Source organism: Mercenaria mercenaria, chromosome 6 (assembly GCF_021730395.1).
Source record: "Mercenaria mercenaria strain notata chromosome 6, MADL_Memer_1, whole genome shotgun sequence".
Taxonomy (NCBI): Eukaryota; Metazoa; Mollusca; class Bivalvia; order Venerida; family Veneridae; genus Mercenaria; species Mercenaria mercenaria.
In genome coordinates, this window is record NC_069366.1 from 81,946,538 (window position 1) to 81,965,808 (window position 19,271).

A 19,271-nucleotide genomic window follows, 5' to 3' on the forward strand; every position below is an offset into this window, starting at 1 on the left:
TCCACTGCCTACCTGTTTGTCCACTGCCTACTGAGTCTGTTAGTCCACTGCGTACCTGTTTGTCCACTACTGAGTCTGTTGGTCCACTGCCTACCTGTTTGTCCACTGCCTACTGAGTCTGTTAGTCCACTGCCTACCTGTTTGTCCACTGCCTACCTGTTTGTCCACTGCCTACTGAGTCTGTTTGTCCACTGCCTACCTGTTTGTCCACTGCCTACTGAGTCTGTTAGTCCACTGCCTACCTGTTTGTCCACTGCCTACCTGTTAGTCCACTGCCTACCTGTTTGTCCACTGCCTACTGAGTCTATTAGTCCACTGCCTACCTGTTTGTCCACTGCCTACCTGTTTGTCCACTGCCTACTGAATCTGTTTGTCCACTGCCTACCTGTTTGTCCACTGCCTACTGAGTCTGTTAGTCCACTGCCTACCTGTTTGTCCACTGCCTACTGAGTATGTTGGTCTACTGCCTACCTGTTTGTCCACTACTGAGTCTGTTAGTCCACTGCCTACCTGTTTGTCCACTGCCTACCTGTTTGTCCACTGCCTACTGAGTATGTTGGTCCACTGCCTACCTGTTAGTCCACTGCCTACCTGTTTGTCCACTGCCTACTGAGTCTGTTAGTCCACTGCCTACCTGTTTGTCTACTCCCTACATGTTTGTCCACTGCCTACTGAGTTTGTTAGTCCACTGCCTACCTGTTTGTCCACTGCCTACTGAGTCTGATAGTCCACTGCCTACCTGTTTGTCCACTACTGAGTCTGTTAGTCCACTGCCTACCTGTTTGTCCACTGCCTACTGAGTCTGTGAGTCCACTGCCTACCTGTTTGTCCACTGCCTACTGAGTCTGTTAGTCCACTGCCTACCTGTTTGTCCACTGCCTACCTGTTTGTCCACTGCCTACTGAGTCTGTTTTTCCACTGCCTACTTGTTTGTCCACTGCCTACTGAATCTGTTAGTCCACTGCCTACCTGTTTGTCCACTGCCTACCTGTTAGTCCACTGCCTACCTGTTTGTCCACTGCCTACTGAGTCTATTAGTCCACTGCCTACCTGTTTGTCCACTGCCTACCTGTTTGTCCACTGCCTACTGAGTCTGTTTGTCCACTGCCTACCTGTTTGTCCACTGCCTACTGAGTCTGTTAGTCCACTGCCTACCTGTTTGTCCACTGCCTACTGAGTATGTTAGTCTACTGCCTACCTGTTTGTCCACTACTGAGTCTGTTAGTCCACTGCCTACCTGTTTGTCCACTGCCTACCTGTTTGTCCACTGCCTACTGAGTCTGTTAGTCCACTGCCTACCTGTTTGTCCACTGCCTACTGAGTCTGTTGGTTCACTGCCTACCTGTTTGTCCACTGCCTACTGAGTCTGTTAGTCCACTGCCTACCTGTTTGTCCACTGCCTACTGAGTATGTTAGTCCACTGCCTACCTGTTTGTCCACTGCCTACTGAGTCTGTTAGTCCACTGCCTACTGAGTCTGTTGGTCCACTGCCTACCTGTTTGTCCACTGCCTACTGAGTCTGTTGGTCCACTGCCTACCTGTTTGTCCACTGCCTACTGAGTCTGTTAGTCCACTGCCTACCTGTTTGTCCACTGCCTACTGAGTTTGTTAGTCCACTGCCTACCTGTTTGTCCACTGCCTACTGAGTCTGTTGGTCCACTGCCTACTGAGTCTGTTGGTCCACTGCCTACCTGTTTGTCCACTGCCTACTGAGTCTGTTGGTCCACTGCCTACCTGTTTGTCCACTGCCTATTGAGTCTGTTGGTCCACTGCCTACCTGTTTGTCCACTGCCTACTGAGTCTGTTGGTCCACTGCCTACCTGTTTGTACACTGCCTACTGAGTCTGTTAGTCCACTGCTTACCTGTTTGTCCACTGCCTACTGAGTCTGTTGGTCCATTGCCTACCTGTTTTTCCACTGCCTACTGAGTCTGTTTGTCCACTGCCTACCTGTTTGGCCACTGCCTACCTGTTTGTCCACTGCCTACTGAGTCTGTTAGTCCACTGCCTACCTGTTTGTCCACTGCCTACTGAGTCTGTTGGTCCACTGCCTACCTGTTTGTCCACTGCCTACTGAGTCTGTTAGTCCACTGCCTACCTGTTTGTCCACTGCCTACTGAGTCTGTTAGTCCACTGCCTACCTGTTTGTCCACTGCCTACTGAGTCTGTTGGTCCACTGCCTACTGAGTCTGTTGGTCCACTGCCTACTGAGTCTGTTAGTCCACTGCCTACCTGTTTGTCCACTGCCTACCGAGTCATTTGGTCCACTGCCTACCTGTTAGTCCACTGCCTACCTGTTTGTCCACTGCCTACTGAGTCTGTTGGGCCACTGCCTACCTGTTTGTCCACTGCCTACTGAGTCTGTTGGTCCACTGACTAAACCATAAGTCCAGATTTCCTTTTGGTCCACTGCCTTATACTGGTCCGTTGCCTATCTTTTTGTCCACTAGCTTACTAACTACCTTTTAGTCCACTGCTTACTGATTGGTCCACTACCTACCTACCTATTGTCCTCTCTAATTCATGTTTTAGTATCTAATTAACAGACTTTTATCAACAGATGGTTGCCCCTATATCACCCTACTTACCTTCTGTAACTCTTTATACACTCTGTTGACCTGTTTAATTCCTTCTTCATGTATTTCATCAGCAGTCATATCTACAGACAGTTGCCATTTTAAACATGCTTGGTAGTACTCGGCTCCTTGTGGTAAACCTCCAACACCAAATGACGTCCTTGTATTGGGTATATACGTCTGAAAACATTCTCGGTATATTGAAAGTTGTATAATTTGTATATGAATGTTATGACATTCTGAAGAAGTATTAGTCCAGATACTGCGGGTCAATAAGGTCATCCGTAATGGCAATCGGCAATTTCCGTGAGATTACGTATTCTTGTATGGCGTTTCGGCATTCTTCGGACATTAATGCAATTCATACGAGCACCTGCCTTTCCGCTCATACCGGAAAATGCCGAAATTGCAAACGGAGCATACGTTATCGAACGGAACTTTCCGATTGTAATTACAGAGTCATTACCTTAAAACTACGTCCGATATAGGTCAACACCCTGATGTACTCTTTTATAAAGTATAAAAGCAAAGCAAACATGATATTACTTTGAAAAAGTAAACAAGGATCTGAAAAAATATATCTCAGTAAAAACTGATTGGACCAACAGTGAACGAGAAAAAATAGAAAAACAGTGCATAACAAAGTTCTATGTAATTTTGCAAATGTCACTGTAACAAAGTTATAAGTTGGGTTAAAAACAGAAGTTGTTTAACATAACATTTTGTAGATCTATTACGGAATATATAAAAGAAGTATTCTTACAGTTCTTAGAAAATCTGCAAGTGTCTTTATTTTGTCCAGGAGTATTTTAATATTGGCAACGGCAGCATTTCGAATTTCAGTTTTCCTGAAGAGAAGAACAGAAATCATAAACATTTCATTCATACTTAAATAAAGACTGTCACATTAGATTAGATTCTTAAACAACAACCCAAACAAACTTACATTTCTGGACGTATGTGAGAAGTTTTTATCTTTCTGTTCACGTATTTATATTCTTAATATTCAGCGGTCTGTCTGACAAGTTCATTATTTTCATCATACCGTAAGTGCTCTCCAAAGTATAGACTTTTGCAATGCATCTTTTTCAAAAGCTACAACTTATATTGTCTCAAAAATGTATACTCGATTCAATGTTTTGACAAAACTATTACATATTTTCAAATCTGGTCCTTAGACTAGCCAAAAACTTAAAAAAGTTTTCATTAAATATCTTGCATCTAACTTCATATTTTGTCAAAAGTTGCTTCGTGAAACGGGCCAAACATTTTCATTTAGTTTGAGTTTTAGGAAAATGTCTATCCGACAAATGTTAACCTTATAGATTTAATCATGTTGTGTTTTTTTTTTCAAGATAATAAAATCCAAGCCGAAACAGGCGATTGAACGGGCGTAATATGTCGTGCTTTTTGTGCAAAACTAAACTAAACATACGCTGTAGTATTTGATACTAGGTTGTCCAGCTTCTCTTTAAACGGTTCATACATCGGAAAGGCTGTTCTGTTATTCATATACATTGTCAGAATCGTTTCCAATTGTGGTGGGACTTTTTCCTACAACAGAAAGGGTAGCTTGTCACGCACACTTGTAAATATAATTAAGAAAGATTTGAAGAGAAGCAATTCAGCGATCCCTTAATCCAGAATCATTAAACCTACAGTGAACGTTCCAGAAATATGCAAAAGACAAGTATAAACAGATTAAAGTACTAGTATAATGTTTAATTGCAAACAAGTTGTTATAACTTCAGACCCAACCGTTTCGTATAATGCATCTTGAAGTACTTGTGTGCATTTGTTGTTTGTTTTGTTTTGTTTTGTTTTGTGTTTAACGCCGTTTTTCAACAGTATTTCAGTCATGTAACGGCGGGCAGGTAACTTAACCTGTGTTCCTGGATTCTGTACCAGTACAAACATGTTCTCCGCAAGTAACTGCCAACTTCTCCACTGAATTATCAGAGGTGGAGGACGAATGAATTCAGACACAACGTTTTTTTATCAAACGCCCAGCCCGGGAATCGAACTCGCGATCCCGCGATCCTTAGACAAACGCTCTCCCAACTGAGCTAAGCGGGCGTGCATTTGTTGTATATATAAAATGCATGTGATACAAGCGACAAAATATTATTAAACCATGCACAGTCCCAGTAAATGTCTAAATGAGCCACGCCATGAGAAAACCAACACGGACAACATAGTGTGTTTGCGACCAGTTTGCGACAACATAGTGTGTTTGCGACCAGCATGGATCCAGACCAGCCTGCGCATCCGCGCAGTCTGGTCAGGATCCATGCTGTTCGCTGTCAAAGCCTATTAGAGAAACTGTTAGCGAACAGCATGAATCCTGACCAGACTGCGCGGATTGGTTTTCTCATGGCGCGGTTCAAATGTTTTTTCCCTGTCAGACTTATTTTTAGGTCACGGTAATATGACAAAAAGAGCGCCGCCAAGCGGGGCAATATACACCCGAAGGGTTACATCAGAGGATGGGGGCAACTTGACTGTTGAAGCCCAAAGGGCAGGAACAACAAAAAGAAGATATTCCCCCAAAAACAATTTCTAAGTCCACAAAAAATTCTTACCAGGTAAAGTTATGTCAAAATACATCTAAAAGTTGGATGTACCATCCATGTTGTACCACAGAAAAGTGGTCTCGGTTTTTCCCTACTGCCAATAATAAAAAAAAATTCAAAATAAGCTATTTATAATAACAAACAAGAGGGCCATGATGGCCCTATATCGCTCACCTGTTATCATTGCACTTGAGGACAAGAAGGCCCTCAGAAAAAATATCTAAGTCCAAAGGACAGGAACAACAAAGGGAAGAAATTTAACCAAAACCAAAAAAAAATTCTTACAAGGTATAGATATGTCAAAATACACCTAAAAATTGGAAGTACCATACATGTTGTATGTTATTTTCCCTACGGCCAATAATAAAAAAGTTACTAAAAATAAGCTATTTATAGTAAAGTAAAAGGGAAGTAATTAAAAAAAAATATTGTAAGTGAACAAAAGAAGGATCTGCCAAATACATATGTTGACATAAATGAAATTTCAGATCAGTATCTTCATTAGTTATGAAGATATACCCATTTTAATTTAAAATAAAGGGAGGTAATTTGACATAAAATCAGTCCATAGTTATCTACCCTGATTGTCTCAGTCCAACTAATAACAATAATGAAATTTCAAATAAGTCCTATAAGTACTTACTGATATAAATCCATTTTGATTACAATCAGGGGCGGTAATCAGATATAAAACAACTCTGGAACCTACGATTGGATCTGATTTGTCATGGAATCCAAGATTTATTGTTGTTGAAGATATTTTGGAAGTTTGTATCAAATAAAACCAAAAATGAAGTGATCACAAAAGCTCACCTTGTCACTATGTGACAGGTAAGCTAAAAAGGGAAGTAATTCAAAAAAAAATATTGTAAGAGAACAAAAAGGGACCTGCCAAATATAAACTAGAGCACTGCAATGCATAGCAATATACACAAAGCAAAGTCATATATGACATTTGACCCCTAAGTGTGACCTTGACCTTAAAGCAAGTCATCCAAAACATGCGCTCTGCATGTCGCCTCAGTATGGTGAACATCTGTGCCAAATATCTTTGAAATTCTTCAAGCAGTTCAAGAGTTACAGAGCGGACACAGCAAAGTCATATATGACCTTTCACTCCTGTGAACTTGACCTTGAAGCTAGTCATCCGAAACATGCGCTCTGCACGTCGTCTCAGTGAGGTGAACATTTGTGCCAAATTTCTTTGAAATCCTTCAAGAAGTTCAATAGTTACAGAGCGGACACAAAACACACTTATATGACCTTTGACCCCTAAGTGTGGCCTTGACCTTGAAATGAGACATTCAAAACATGTGCTCAGCACGTCGTCTCGGTGTGGTGAACATTTGTGTCAAGTTTCTTTGAAATCCTTCAAGGGGTTCAAGAGTTACAGAGCGGACACGAAATTGCTAACGGACGGATGGACGGACGGACACCGTGACCATAACATAATACATCGGGCGTATAAAAATCAGTATTGTCAGCTAGCTCTCTTAGTAAACATATTCGTATTCATACGGACATCATGACTTACGATTGAAGCCAGGTGGTTGGTAGTTCTCATTTCGATCGCTTTGCGCATCCTAGTAATTATCTGGTCTACCTGTGATAAAAGAGAAACAAAATAAATAAATGGCTCCCTAAAATGCAGAACTGTACACCCTAAGCGAAGTTTCGAACCCACATCGGTGAGCGAGAAGTGAAGTAATCTGAAAATTCGGCCTCGGATGCGACCCAACACACTTAATGGCTGCCTCCATGTTTAGCCATTTTCTTAAACATCAAACCGGCATATCTCTTTCAATAGTGGTCTGATTTCAAATATTCTATCAGTGTTATGAAAAGTGTCGCGGTGCTTTTATAGTGAATCAACTAATTGCAAAGCATTAATTTTCATCCCCTTTAATTTTGAAACACCAAATGAACATGTTTGAAAAATACTGCATGTATATGCTACCTGTACACCATAGTTTAGTATTCTTTTGGCGAACATTCTAAAGTCTTCCTCTCGTTCAAACTTGACCTGGTCTGCTCGAGATCCGTAATTTGACTGTATTCCTTCTAAGACATTAATTGGATTCATTGGTCCGTAACTAGAAAATAATTAGGTAAAGATGCATGACAAATTCAGGTAAGCAACAAGACGTTTGCCAGAAAAATACTCATCATCTTACTATCTGTACATGTACAAAGTTATTTCTCTTTTTTGAATGTTTCTAGCAATATTGAAAATAATCTGAAATCATTTATACGCTTAAATTAGTCACAGTTTTATTCGTTACTTTTACAAGTATATATCATGGAACTTTCTTTAAGAGCTACAGTGAGCCAAATTACTGGACATAACTTTATAAAAACATGCTGTCATATAAACGATTCCTAAATATGACAAACTTATTTACAGAAAATTAGACAAATGAAATTAAAATGTGCAATAAACGTTTAGTTTGTCCGATTTCTATACTTTTGGGAACCTTCAGTTTCCTTTGTTTCCTTTTTTATTATACAATTGGGACATTTATGTTCTTCTTGGGACAACTCGTGCGTTCTCTTTTTTTTGTAATAATATTATTCTGGACAAATATTGCGTTCTCCGTTGTTTTTTTTTTTTGGATTGTTTTAATGTAATACTTAGGACAACTCATTTTTACCAATGTTTGTTCCACTTCTGGAAATCTCTAAAAGAGAAAACAAGAGCTGTCTCCATAGGATGACACATGCCGCCGATGACACTTTGAATGAATAGTTATGGCCGATGTTAGAGTTTAGGACCTTTGACCTACGGACCTGGGTCTTGCGCGCGACACGTCGTCTTACTGTGCCACACATTCATGCGTAGTTATTTTAAAATCCATGCATGAATGACAAAGATATGGACCGGGCATGCCCATCATTGCACTACCATGAAATATGACCTTTAACGTCTAAGTGTGACCTTGACTTTTGAGGTACGGACCTGGGTCTTGCGCGCGACACGTCGTCTTACTATGGTACACATTCATGCCCAATAATTTTAAAATCCGTGCATGAATGACAAAGATATGAACTTGACACGCCCATCAATGCACTATCATGAAATATGACCTTTAACGTCTAAGTGTGACCTTGACCTTTGAGCTACAGACCTGGGTCTTGCGCGCGACACGTCGTCTTACTATGGTACACATTCATGCCCAATAATTTTAAAATCCGTGCATGAATGACAAAGATATGAACCGGACACGCCCATCAACGCACTATCATGAAATATTACCTTTAACGTCTAAGTGTGACCTTGACCTTTGAGCTACAGACCTGGGTCTTGCGCGCGACACGTCGTCTTACTGTGCCACACATTCATGCGTAGTTACTTGAAAATCCATCCATGGATGACAAAGATATGGACCGGACACGCCCAGCAATGCACTATCATGAAAAATGACCTTTAACGTCTAAGTGTGACCTTGACCTTTGAGCTACGGACCTGGGTCTTGCGCGCGACACGTCGTCTTACTGTGGTACACATTTATGCCAAGTTATTTGAAAATCCATCCATGGATGACAAAGATATGGACCGGACACGAAAATTGCGGACAGACCGACAGACCGACAGACGGACAGACGGTTCAAAAACTATATGCCCCTCTTCGGGGGCATAAAAAGAAATAAGTCGGAGACCAACAAATAACGCGGAAATACTATACCAAAATCAATTTGATACGATCTTATCGCTATAAGTATATTGAAATGAGTTATATATTCACTATCTCCACTTGTATCCATCCACCCATATTTGTATTGTATCCTTCAGGACGTCAAACGTCACGCGCTCTCCATGCGACAGACTGTCTTTGTTCACATAACTAAGACGTTTCAGGAAACCATCCATATCCATCTGATAAAAATATAAATAATGTGTCACCGTCTATTCATTTTTCAAAGACATAGATCACATGTTCGGAAACCATGTATATTATCCATCTGATAAAAATATAAGTAATGTGTCACAGTCTATGCATTTTCTGAAAGACATAGATCATATGTTAGGTTACATACAAACCATCCATACCAATCTGATAAGAAAAACATAAATATATATGCCACAGGCACTGATTCATGACTTATATCATAATGGTGCGGGTAGGACTTGTTTTTTCCAAAATGTGTGGTAAGACTCGGTCCTAATATTTGGTCTTCAGCTAGATCAGAACTGTCCTGTTGTTCAAAAATTGGTCACAAATTTGCTTTATACTGCATTAAGCGATGTAAGGAAAACTATTTAAGATTTAAGCACGATTATCAACAAATATCAATGCCACTTTGTTTGTAAACGTAGTGGACCCTTTAGGACACTCGGCAATTTCCGCGTGATTGCATATTATTCTCGTTAGGCAATGAATGTAGCTCAACACGCACAAGGTTCTCCGTAAAACCGGAGAATACCGGAGAATGCCGGAGAATACCGGAGCATGCCGGAATCGCATACGGAGAATACGTACTTTGACGACTGTCATTACAGCTCTACTACCTTAAATGAATTATTCGACTTACGCAATGTAATAGCCGTGTTAAAAGATAGGTGCACATTTGAACGAACCCCTTCCTCTTATTTTCTAAGAAAATTAGCTTTACCTTTCTTCCTTCAAATGCTTCAAGGCTGTAGTCCTCAACTTTGTCAGTGTATCTATGGTCACCAACATTGCTGGCAAATTCAGGGTTGTTCTTCATTCGCCATTCCCAGAAGTCCTCAACTATTTCATTCAAGCATTTCTTATCGACGTCAGTTTGGCGTCCTCTGACATCACTAATCCACTCGTTAACGAGTTCTTCCATAACGCTTAGAGGCATGGCACCATTGCTCAATACGATGCTGTGGAACTCCTTGATATCAAAGTATGTGCCTAAAATGTCACAAATGTACTTAATATAGCCTTGAGTACGATATAAATAGAAACAGAGAGAAATATATCAAGTGTTTTTTATCTAAGAAATCTGAAAAGGTAATGCTCTTCATTATTTTTGGCAGTCAATGGTTTATTGTTAAATTCACGTTTATGATAGCAGTCTCAACAAAACTAAGGGCTTACACACTGCAACGTTGACTCTGAAAACTACAAAAAATGAAAGACAGAGACCTGTTTCAAGTTTTAAAAGGTGTAGCTTTATCAACTTATAAACAATTTTATTTCAGGTAAAAATGCTGAGATTAATACATTTATTATAAACATATAACAAGAATACAACATACAAAGACTTCCTTTAGCCATATCTCTTAGTTCACGTATTTTGAGTTTCCCGATCATGTACGAGGTTGCCTGTGCCGGCCACGTGGAGTAACGATCAATCTCTCGTGCAATAAATTCAGGCGTGTAAGCTGTGTAGTTACTCATGTATTCAATAGCTTTATCACGTGACCATCTCAATGAAAATATAATAAAATATACATACAGAACAGAAATGAGCCGTGCCATGAGAAAACCAACATAGTGCGTTTGCGACCAGCATGGATCCAGACCAGCCTGCGCATCCGCGCAGTCTGGTCAGGATCCATGCTGTTCGATTTCAAAGCCTACTGGAATTAGAGAAACTGTTGGCGTACAGCATGGATCCTGACCAGACTGCGCGGATGCGCAGGCTGGTCTGGATCCATGCTGGTCGCAAAGCCACTGTGTTGGTTTTCTCATGGCACGGCTCAAATTTATTTTTCCAAAAAATGTAAGACACTGTGACTAAAATGTATGCTATAAACATTGCTAACCAACGGCTGCAGATGGAATAGCATTGCATGTTGTAAAAATTTACATAAAAAGGTTCTGAGTTCTTTAATTTTGCTTCTCAGGCATAAATGTTGGGATTTAAATTTACGTGTAATTTTTCCAAGGGGTTATTTGAGATGCTTCGATAAAAAAGGACATTAATTTATAAAAAAAACTCAATATGTAATAATAATATTCCCAATTTTCATCACCAAGCGGAAAGTTGTGCCGCAACACAAATCAGTCACCAATAAACACTTAACCAGGGTTCGGCAGTATTAAGGGGGCATTTGACAAATCCTCTTTTTTTCTTGTCCTACTCTCTTTTTCAAAATTAATTTATCTTGTCATTACGTAGTTATACATTTTCTACGCTGTAATAAATCTACCATACAATAATTGCAAGACAAGTATCGGAACAGATATATATGTGAAATTGTGACGTTTTGGGGAGGGCTGTCGCTAATGTTGTTAAAACTTGTAGCCCGACCCATTTGCACTATATATATATATGTATACATATGTATTGTTTTCATTCATGTCTGTAATAGTTGCAATAAAATATTATTAAACTAACACAAATCAGTCCTTTAAAAAAAATGTAAACAGTTCAGCGAACAGAAAGGCCAAAGGCCTAGTCTGGAAGTGAAACACGGCTTCCTGAATTAATTTATGTATATAAAAAATTCAGCAACATGCATCAAGGTGAAGTTATATTTCGACAAAATCGGATACTCCAACAACTAAAAAATCACTGTCACCTGTACGGTAGGAACAGATCTTCGTTTTGTACAAGGATCTATGCAGAGGTACCGGTTAAGAGAGGTCCTTATGCAGCAAAAATCCATGCAGAATAGCGGACAAAAAAAGATGAAAATGAATGGCATACCCTTTAGCATGTATCCCTGTATCCACAACAAGCCGCGCAGCACGGAAAATCTCCAAGCCAAACTTTCCAAACCTGTTTGAGAAAAAAAGCTTTATTTGTCTCGTATATATTATTTCATTTCTCTTTCATATAAATTGCAGATCCATAATTTGCGCCATATGACCTGTCTATATTTGACACAAGTAACCTTAATATAACTAGAAATGTGTCCATGGGACACAGATGCCCCCACTACATGACATTAGTCAGGGGCCAGAACTCCTACAATACTGAATGAATCCGGATGCGAAACCCCAGGTGCACAACTACACATGCTGACCAACATTCCTGTAAACTTTGGTGATTCTAGGTCAAATACTTTTGGGGCTATGCGCGACACAACATTAAAATGACCAATGTTTTACTAAGTCAGGGGCCATAACTCCTACATGACTGGATGAATCTGGACGCGAAACCCCAGGTGCACAACTACACATGCTGACCAACATGCCTGTAAAGTTTTGTGACTCTAGGTCATATACTTTTGGAGCTAGGCACGACACAACATTAAAATGACCAATTTTTACAAAGTCAGGGGCCATAACTGCTACATGACTGAATGAATCCGGACGCGAAACCCCAGGTGCACAACTACACATGCTGACCAACATTCCTGTAAACTTTGGTGATTCTAGGTCAAATACTTTTGGAGCTATGCGCGACACAACATTAAAATGACCAATTTTTTACTAAGTCAGGGGCCATAACTCCTACATGTCTGGATTAATCCGGACGCGAAACCCCAGGTGCACAACTACACATGCTGACCAACATGGCTGTAAAGTTTTGTGACTCTAGGTCATATATTTTTGGAGCTAGGCACGACACAACATTAAAATGACCAATTTTTACAAAGTCAGGGGCCATAACTTCTACATGACTGAATGAATCCGGACGCGAAACCCCAGGTGCACAACTACACATGCTGACCAACATTCCTGTAAAGTTTTGTGACTCTACGTCAAATACTTTCAGAGCTACGCGCGACACAACATTTTCGGAAGGACGGACGGACGGACGGACGGACAGACGGACGGAAGGACGGAAGAACGGACGGACAAGAGCAAATCTATATGCATAAAAATGTGAACTTAATTTCTGATATTTGGACCAATGGAAATGGTCTTGACTAATGACTTGAACGCCATTAAGTAGCTGTAGGTTACATGACTCCTTAAATAAATCATTATTCAACAGGTTGTGCTACTGACTAGTCTACGGTTCAACGTTGAATTTTGCTGAGCTAAAGTTAAACATCAGAACAAAATTCAATCTTGTTGCCACATGTAATAAAACACTTCTTGAATAGTTTGCCGGTCAATGGCTTTATCTATTGACGCTCTGTTCTTTGGACATCAGGCAGTAGTTCTGTTCAGCAAACACACCAGTATCTATACAACACTTACTGTGGGTAACATTCAAGAATATGTATAACACTAGAGATAACAAGAGCACCGCAATGCGGAGCAATATACGCCCGAAGGTATGACCTTTGACCCCTAAGTATGACCTTGAACTAGAAGCAAGCCATCCGAAACATGCGCTCTGCACGTCGTCTCGATGTGGTGCTAATAGGAGTTATAGAGCGGACACGAAATTGCTAACGGACGAACGGACAGACAAGTGCTAACGGACGGACAGACGGACACCGGCGTCAAAACATAATACGCTCCCTCCGGGCGTATAATAAAGTATTTTTCTAACATAAAGGAAATACTGATAAAACGATCACATCTCCAGTATGGCTACAGGGGGCTACATCCATATTGTAAATAATTACATAAATTCCCTAAAGTCTAACAAAACTTCTTTTCGGTAAAACACATGTACAATTTTTAGATGTGCGTAAATCTAATTATCATTTGTCACATTAGTTATAGGTTGTATTAAGTATTAAATACCTTTCCAAGTCATTTTCAAAAATGTCAAGTTCTTCTCCCAAGTCTTCAGAGTACAGTCCCCATCCCTATAACAAAAATATATCAAAACATTACATTACTTTAGGAGATTTTTTGAGAATCTTTTTGCATCAAGACTATTGCCCAGCAATTAAATTGCCGTTCCAGAAGGGATACATATCCTTGGACAATTGTAACAAACATGTATAATTTTGTTTGCGAGAAGTCACCAATATTTTACATGTAGCAAAGTAGCAAAATGACCACCATCGCATCTAGTCCCATTTATCCATTTATGCATCTATTAGGTTTTAAAAGCCACTATACTTTCAAAATAATTGCAGGAATAATTTTCTGTCTAATATCTACTATAAGCTACCACCTTTTGTGACTGACATACTGACAGATAGACGGACGAACAAGCATGAATTAAATAGGCAAAATAAAATCATAATATTCAGTCCCTGCCGTCTGTATAAATAACACTGTTTATTGCATACGTCAAAAATACGGCTCGTATTTTTACAAGTAGACTGGAATGTTGCCGAACTACTTTCATTTTATATGCATGACCTGAAACAGTTCTATAATAACGCACACAAAAACTACACTCAGTTTTATTTTAACATTGCTACAAACACTGAAGATTTCGTCCGAACAAAAGAGTGGAGGTATATAATAAAAGGTTCATTATAACAGTACCTGGATCTAGGACTTTGTATTTGGTTTCGTGGATTTTTCCAGGTCGGATCACACTCGGAGCTTGCACGCCTCGTGAGATCCAACCTGGCAAAATTCACTTGCGCTGAATACAGCATCCCAGATCAAGCTACTGATTATAATAACTCTATTAGATTAGTAAAATCTAATGCGGAACGGGCAAAATAAAATAATGTGCAAATTCCCTAAATCTCCTTCTGTCCAAGTACCAAATTTCACCGAAGACTCTCATGACTTTTTTCAGTTATCGCAGGATCGACTTTGTGAATATATACCTGATGTCATAACAACTAGATGTTTTTACATAGCAACAAAATTAAACGATCGAGACGGTCAAAGGAATATACATGTATTGCTGACCGGAGAAAGGACACACTGACGTCAGAACGAACAAATAGACAAATGGAGTAACACCATTTTATCCTAATAAAGTGATGTTCACCAGAAGAGGCATTAGACTTTCCATGGGAGTATTTTTTTTGTTCCTATGACCTTTTTTTTTCTCCTACCAGGTAGTTAGCAAACATGTTCTTTTTTATATATATATATCAGTTCTATTCCCACAAGTTTTTTACTTGTGCAAGGAAAAAGTTATATTCAGTAGTCTCCCATTTCTCTCAGTTTGGCATTTTCTCTTCAATTTTAAATAAAGAAGTTATTTCTCACTTCAGTATGTGGATTTCAATGTTTTCAATATCAAAGGACTTTCACAAATTCAATATTCAAGGAATTGAATTATTGATTATAAAACTTAAAGCTTTATTTTGCTGCTGTCTTGATTTTAAACGTCAAATGACCAGCGGATAGAAACTTGTCTCTGCACAATATTCATTATCTTATGCTACATGCACGGGAGGATAACTCTGTATCTGCTGTAATTGAATGCATCCATTAATTATTTCCCATATAGTGTTAGGTTTATCTTCGATACAGTTATTTGCGGAGATGTCGGTACTGGTACAAATGTGGAGGTTTTGGCTTAACTTGTTGACTTTATGAGAAATAGTCAGTTATTTGTGGATATCTGGTCAATACTGGAACAGAATCCTTGGACACTTATTACTGCTGAAGGACAAAGTCAAACAAACACACAAACATGTGTTTATTTTTTCAGTTTGCATGTTTTATTTCTTCTAGATCTCAGTAATGCATCAGGTAAAGGTAGTACTGCAATATAAAATAATAATAATAATAATAAAAAAAAAAAACATTATGAGCCTTTAAATGTTCACATAATGATAAATAAATAAAGATCTTAATACCTCCGAATAAGCGGTGTAGAATGGAAAATGTAGCGGCACTGCAAAATATTTTGAGAAGTCCGTCGCTTTCCTAAACATCGGTATACCCTGAGCAGTTAGCGCATAGGAGTCCTGCAAGTGATGCCCGGGGTCTGTCTCGTGAAGCATTAAAGCAGCCATGTCGAATGTTGGTCTGAAATTAATGGGAATAAAAAATCAATAATTTGCTTCATGAAATCTACAAAACACCATGATATCAAAATCAGTAACATGACCTTTGATATTTTTGATTATAAAGTCCATTAGAAAATTAAACTAAAAACTTGAAACTATTTAAAATTAATGTGATAAGACAGTTTAAAACAAAGTTAACGTAAATTAAACATTTTGAAAGTAACTATTTGTTCTGAATGTTTTATTTTAAAGCTTTATGAAGTTGCCAAACTATAAACCCATAAAACTCATCCTTTTCAACCGGTCAAAGTTTTCGAAAGTTGAGAAGTACACGACTTGGCAAATAAATGTTAATATAAACTGAACACAGATTCAGTTAGGTAAACGAGGCGTTCTTTTATAAAAACACGCATGTTGCCTGTAACACTAATAGAAAAAAAAACTTTCAACAGTGTCATGCAGTTAAATTTTGATTTGATACAGCCGAAAACGAGTTGTATTTTCATATCATACAGGTGAATTATCAATTTGAATAGGCCTAATATTTATTTATGATTTTCAATCGTATACCCTTCTCTACAGCCTTTTTTCATATGATTCCAAACTGATAAATCCTTGAAGGGTATTACATGACTGAATAATGCATAAAGTTTAATGGAAATTTCCATATCAGTCATATTTACATTTGGAAAAGGAACGTGTTAATCGTCATAGTCACTGAAATAGGTTTCAAAACAGACCATTTAAGTCATGCAGCCTCAAATATTAATAATCATCTTGTCAATGAAATATTTAATTACTTTTAACTGAAAGCGAAAGGATTATCATATATGAGTCATACCATTTAAATACGTCGATGCGAAGAAATTTAAAGATTTTATCAGACACCCCCTTAAATACCAAAACCATTCCAAAAATAGCTTCCCAGTCGTGAACATCCATACACAATCGTCAACCACAGTTACAGTAGATTAACCCATAAATGTAGACTGAATATAATTCGCGGTGCTTTTATTGTTTCAATAATTTTCCCTATCAGAGCAACACGCTCGGAATTCAAAACTCTCATAAATGATAAAAAAACATTATCTCTAGCAGTATAAACAAGATGGGAACTTGTAATAACGCAGCTGAAAATCTTGTCCATAATTCATCGAGATTAAAGAAAAACAAGAGCTGTCACTAATGGTGACAAATGCACCCGCAGCGCCTTGACCTTTGACCTGGGGACCTTGACTTTTGACCTGGTGACCCCAAAGTCAGTATGGGTCGTGTACTCAATAAGTACTATCAGCACGTGAAGTTTGAAGGTCCTGGGTGCAGTGTTTCGCGAGTAAAGTGCCTTCCTGCAAAAAGTTAACGTTGTGACGAACGAACTAACGGACGGACAGTTGAAAACTAATATGCCTCCCTTCGGGAGCATAAAAATCTACAGCAAAACCACATGATTACAACGCACAGTACAGGATATGATTAATAATAGCACGCTATTTCTTACACTTTTTCATGCACGTTTGCGTAGAAAACACCAGGTCTGGACCCATCTGGAGCTCCATTTTTGTAAATTCCATTGGCACCATTATAAGGCATCTTCTTAATCCTGAAATTCGAAATTCGAAACTAGAAATTAGTGAGGTATTGCTATCCTTACGTGTCGTTTAACCTGTAACTACAAACTTAGAATGTTCAAAGTGAGCAGAACAGATTTTCTGTGTGTTTTCTTTAGAGATATTTTACTAGGAAATATTTAAGTTTACTTGCAAATGTCTAAATAATTAAATGCTTCAAATTCAACAGTCTTATTTGTCTACTTACACCACAGGTATATTTAAGCCGTGCCATGAGAAAACCAACATAGTGGCTTTGCGATCCGCGCAGTCTGATCAGGATCCATGCTGTTCGCCAACAGTTTCTCTAATAACAATAGGCTTTGAAAGGGAACAGCATGGATCCTGATCATGGTCTGGATCCATGCTGGTCGCAAAGCCACTATGTTGGTTTTCCCATGGCGCGGCTCATTTAGTTTGTTCTTAAATATTCTGTTCAATCTGTCTACTTACACTGGTGGTACACTATGTTCTAAAATTGTCTACATTGTCTACTTGTCTACATTTGAGATATCCTTAAACATAACGCCACACCAGCAGTACACGACCTTAAATAATCTATCTAATTTGTCTACTTACACCTACCAAAGTTCTTATGCGTCTGCTTACAACAGTGCTGTTTTGATTTGTCCTCAAACATTTTGTCTAATTTGTTTACTTACATCAGTGGTACACTAGGTTAAACATTCTGTCTACTCTAAGTTGTACACTTGGTACTTTCTTAAACATTCTGTATAGATTGTACACTTGGTACGTTCTTAAACATTCTGTCTACATAATTTGTGCACTCGGTACGTTCTTAGACATTCTATCTACATCCGTGGTACACTTCGTACGTTCTTAAAGATTCTGTCTACATCCGTGGTACACTTCGTACGTTCTTAAACATTCTGTCAACATCCGTGGTACACTTGGTACGTTCTTAAACATTCTGTCTACATCCGTGGTACACTTGGTACGTTCTTAAACATTCTGTCTACATCCGTGGTACACTTCGTACGTTCTTAAAGATTCTGTCTACATCCGTGGTACACTTCGTACGTTCTTAAAGATTCTGTCAACATCCGTTCTTAAACATTCTGTCAACATCCGTGGTACACTTCGTACGTTCTTAGACATTCTGTCTACATCCGTGGTACACTTCGTACGTTCTTAGACATTCTGTCTACATCAGTGGTACACTAGGTACGTTCTTAAACATTCTGCCTACATCCGTGGTACACTTTGTACGTTCTTAGACATTCTGTCTACATCCGTGGTACACTAGGTACGTTCTTAAAATTCTGTCTACATCCGTGGTACACTAGGTACGTTCTTAAAATTCTGTCTACATCCGTGGTACACTTGGTACGTTCTTAAACATTCTGTCTACATCCGTGGTACACTAGGTACGTTCTTAAAATTCTGTCTACATCCGTGGTACACTTCGTACGTTCTTAAACATTCTGTCTACATCCGTGGTACACTTGGTACGCTCTTAAACATTCTGTCTACATCCGTGGTACATTTGGTACGTTCTTAGACATTCTGTCTACATCCGTGGTACACTTCGTACGTTCTTAAGACATTCTGTCTACATCCGTGGTACACTTGTTATGTTCTTAAACATTCTATCTACATCCTTGGTACACTTGGTACGTTCTTAAACATTCTATCTACATCCTTGGTACACTTGGTACGTTCTTAAACATTATGTCGACATCCGTGGTACACTTGGTACGTTCTTAGACATTCTGTCTACATCCGTGGTACACTTCGTACGTTCTTAAACATTCTGTCTACATCCGTGGTACACTTCGTACGTTCTTAAACATTCTATC

General features: G+C 39.0%; 1 protein-coding gene across 1 annotated transcript in view; it reads right to left on the reverse strand.

Moving 5' to 3' along the window:
- Positions 1-2,554: 2,554 nt before the first annotated feature.
- The window catches only part of LOC123548403 (uncharacterized), a 48,966-nt gene continuing 32,249 nt past the window's right edge, over positions 2,555-19,271 (reverse strand). The window contains exons 11-22 of the mRNA XM_053546469.1: positions 17,343-17,444; positions 15,692-15,863; positions 13,713-13,777; positions 11,773-11,844; positions 10,376-10,545; positions 9,760-10,028; positions 8,892-9,022; positions 7,106-7,241; positions 6,683-6,751; positions 4,011-4,129; positions 3,339-3,423; positions 2,555-2,755 (exon numbers count right to left, since the gene is read on the reverse strand). Of these exons, the coding sequence (XP_053402444.1) occupies positions 2,570-2,755; positions 3,339-3,423; positions 4,011-4,129; positions 6,683-6,751; positions 7,106-7,241; positions 8,892-9,022; positions 9,760-10,028; positions 10,376-10,545; positions 11,773-11,844; positions 13,713-13,777; positions 15,692-15,863; positions 17,343-17,444 (1,576 nt within the window). The 3' untranslated portion in view covers positions 2,555-2,569. The remainder of the gene's footprint in view (positions 2,756-3,338; positions 3,424-4,010; positions 4,130-6,682; positions 6,752-7,105; positions 7,242-8,891; positions 9,023-9,759; positions 10,029-10,375; positions 10,546-11,772; positions 11,845-13,712; positions 13,778-15,691; positions 15,864-17,342; positions 17,445-19,271) is intronic.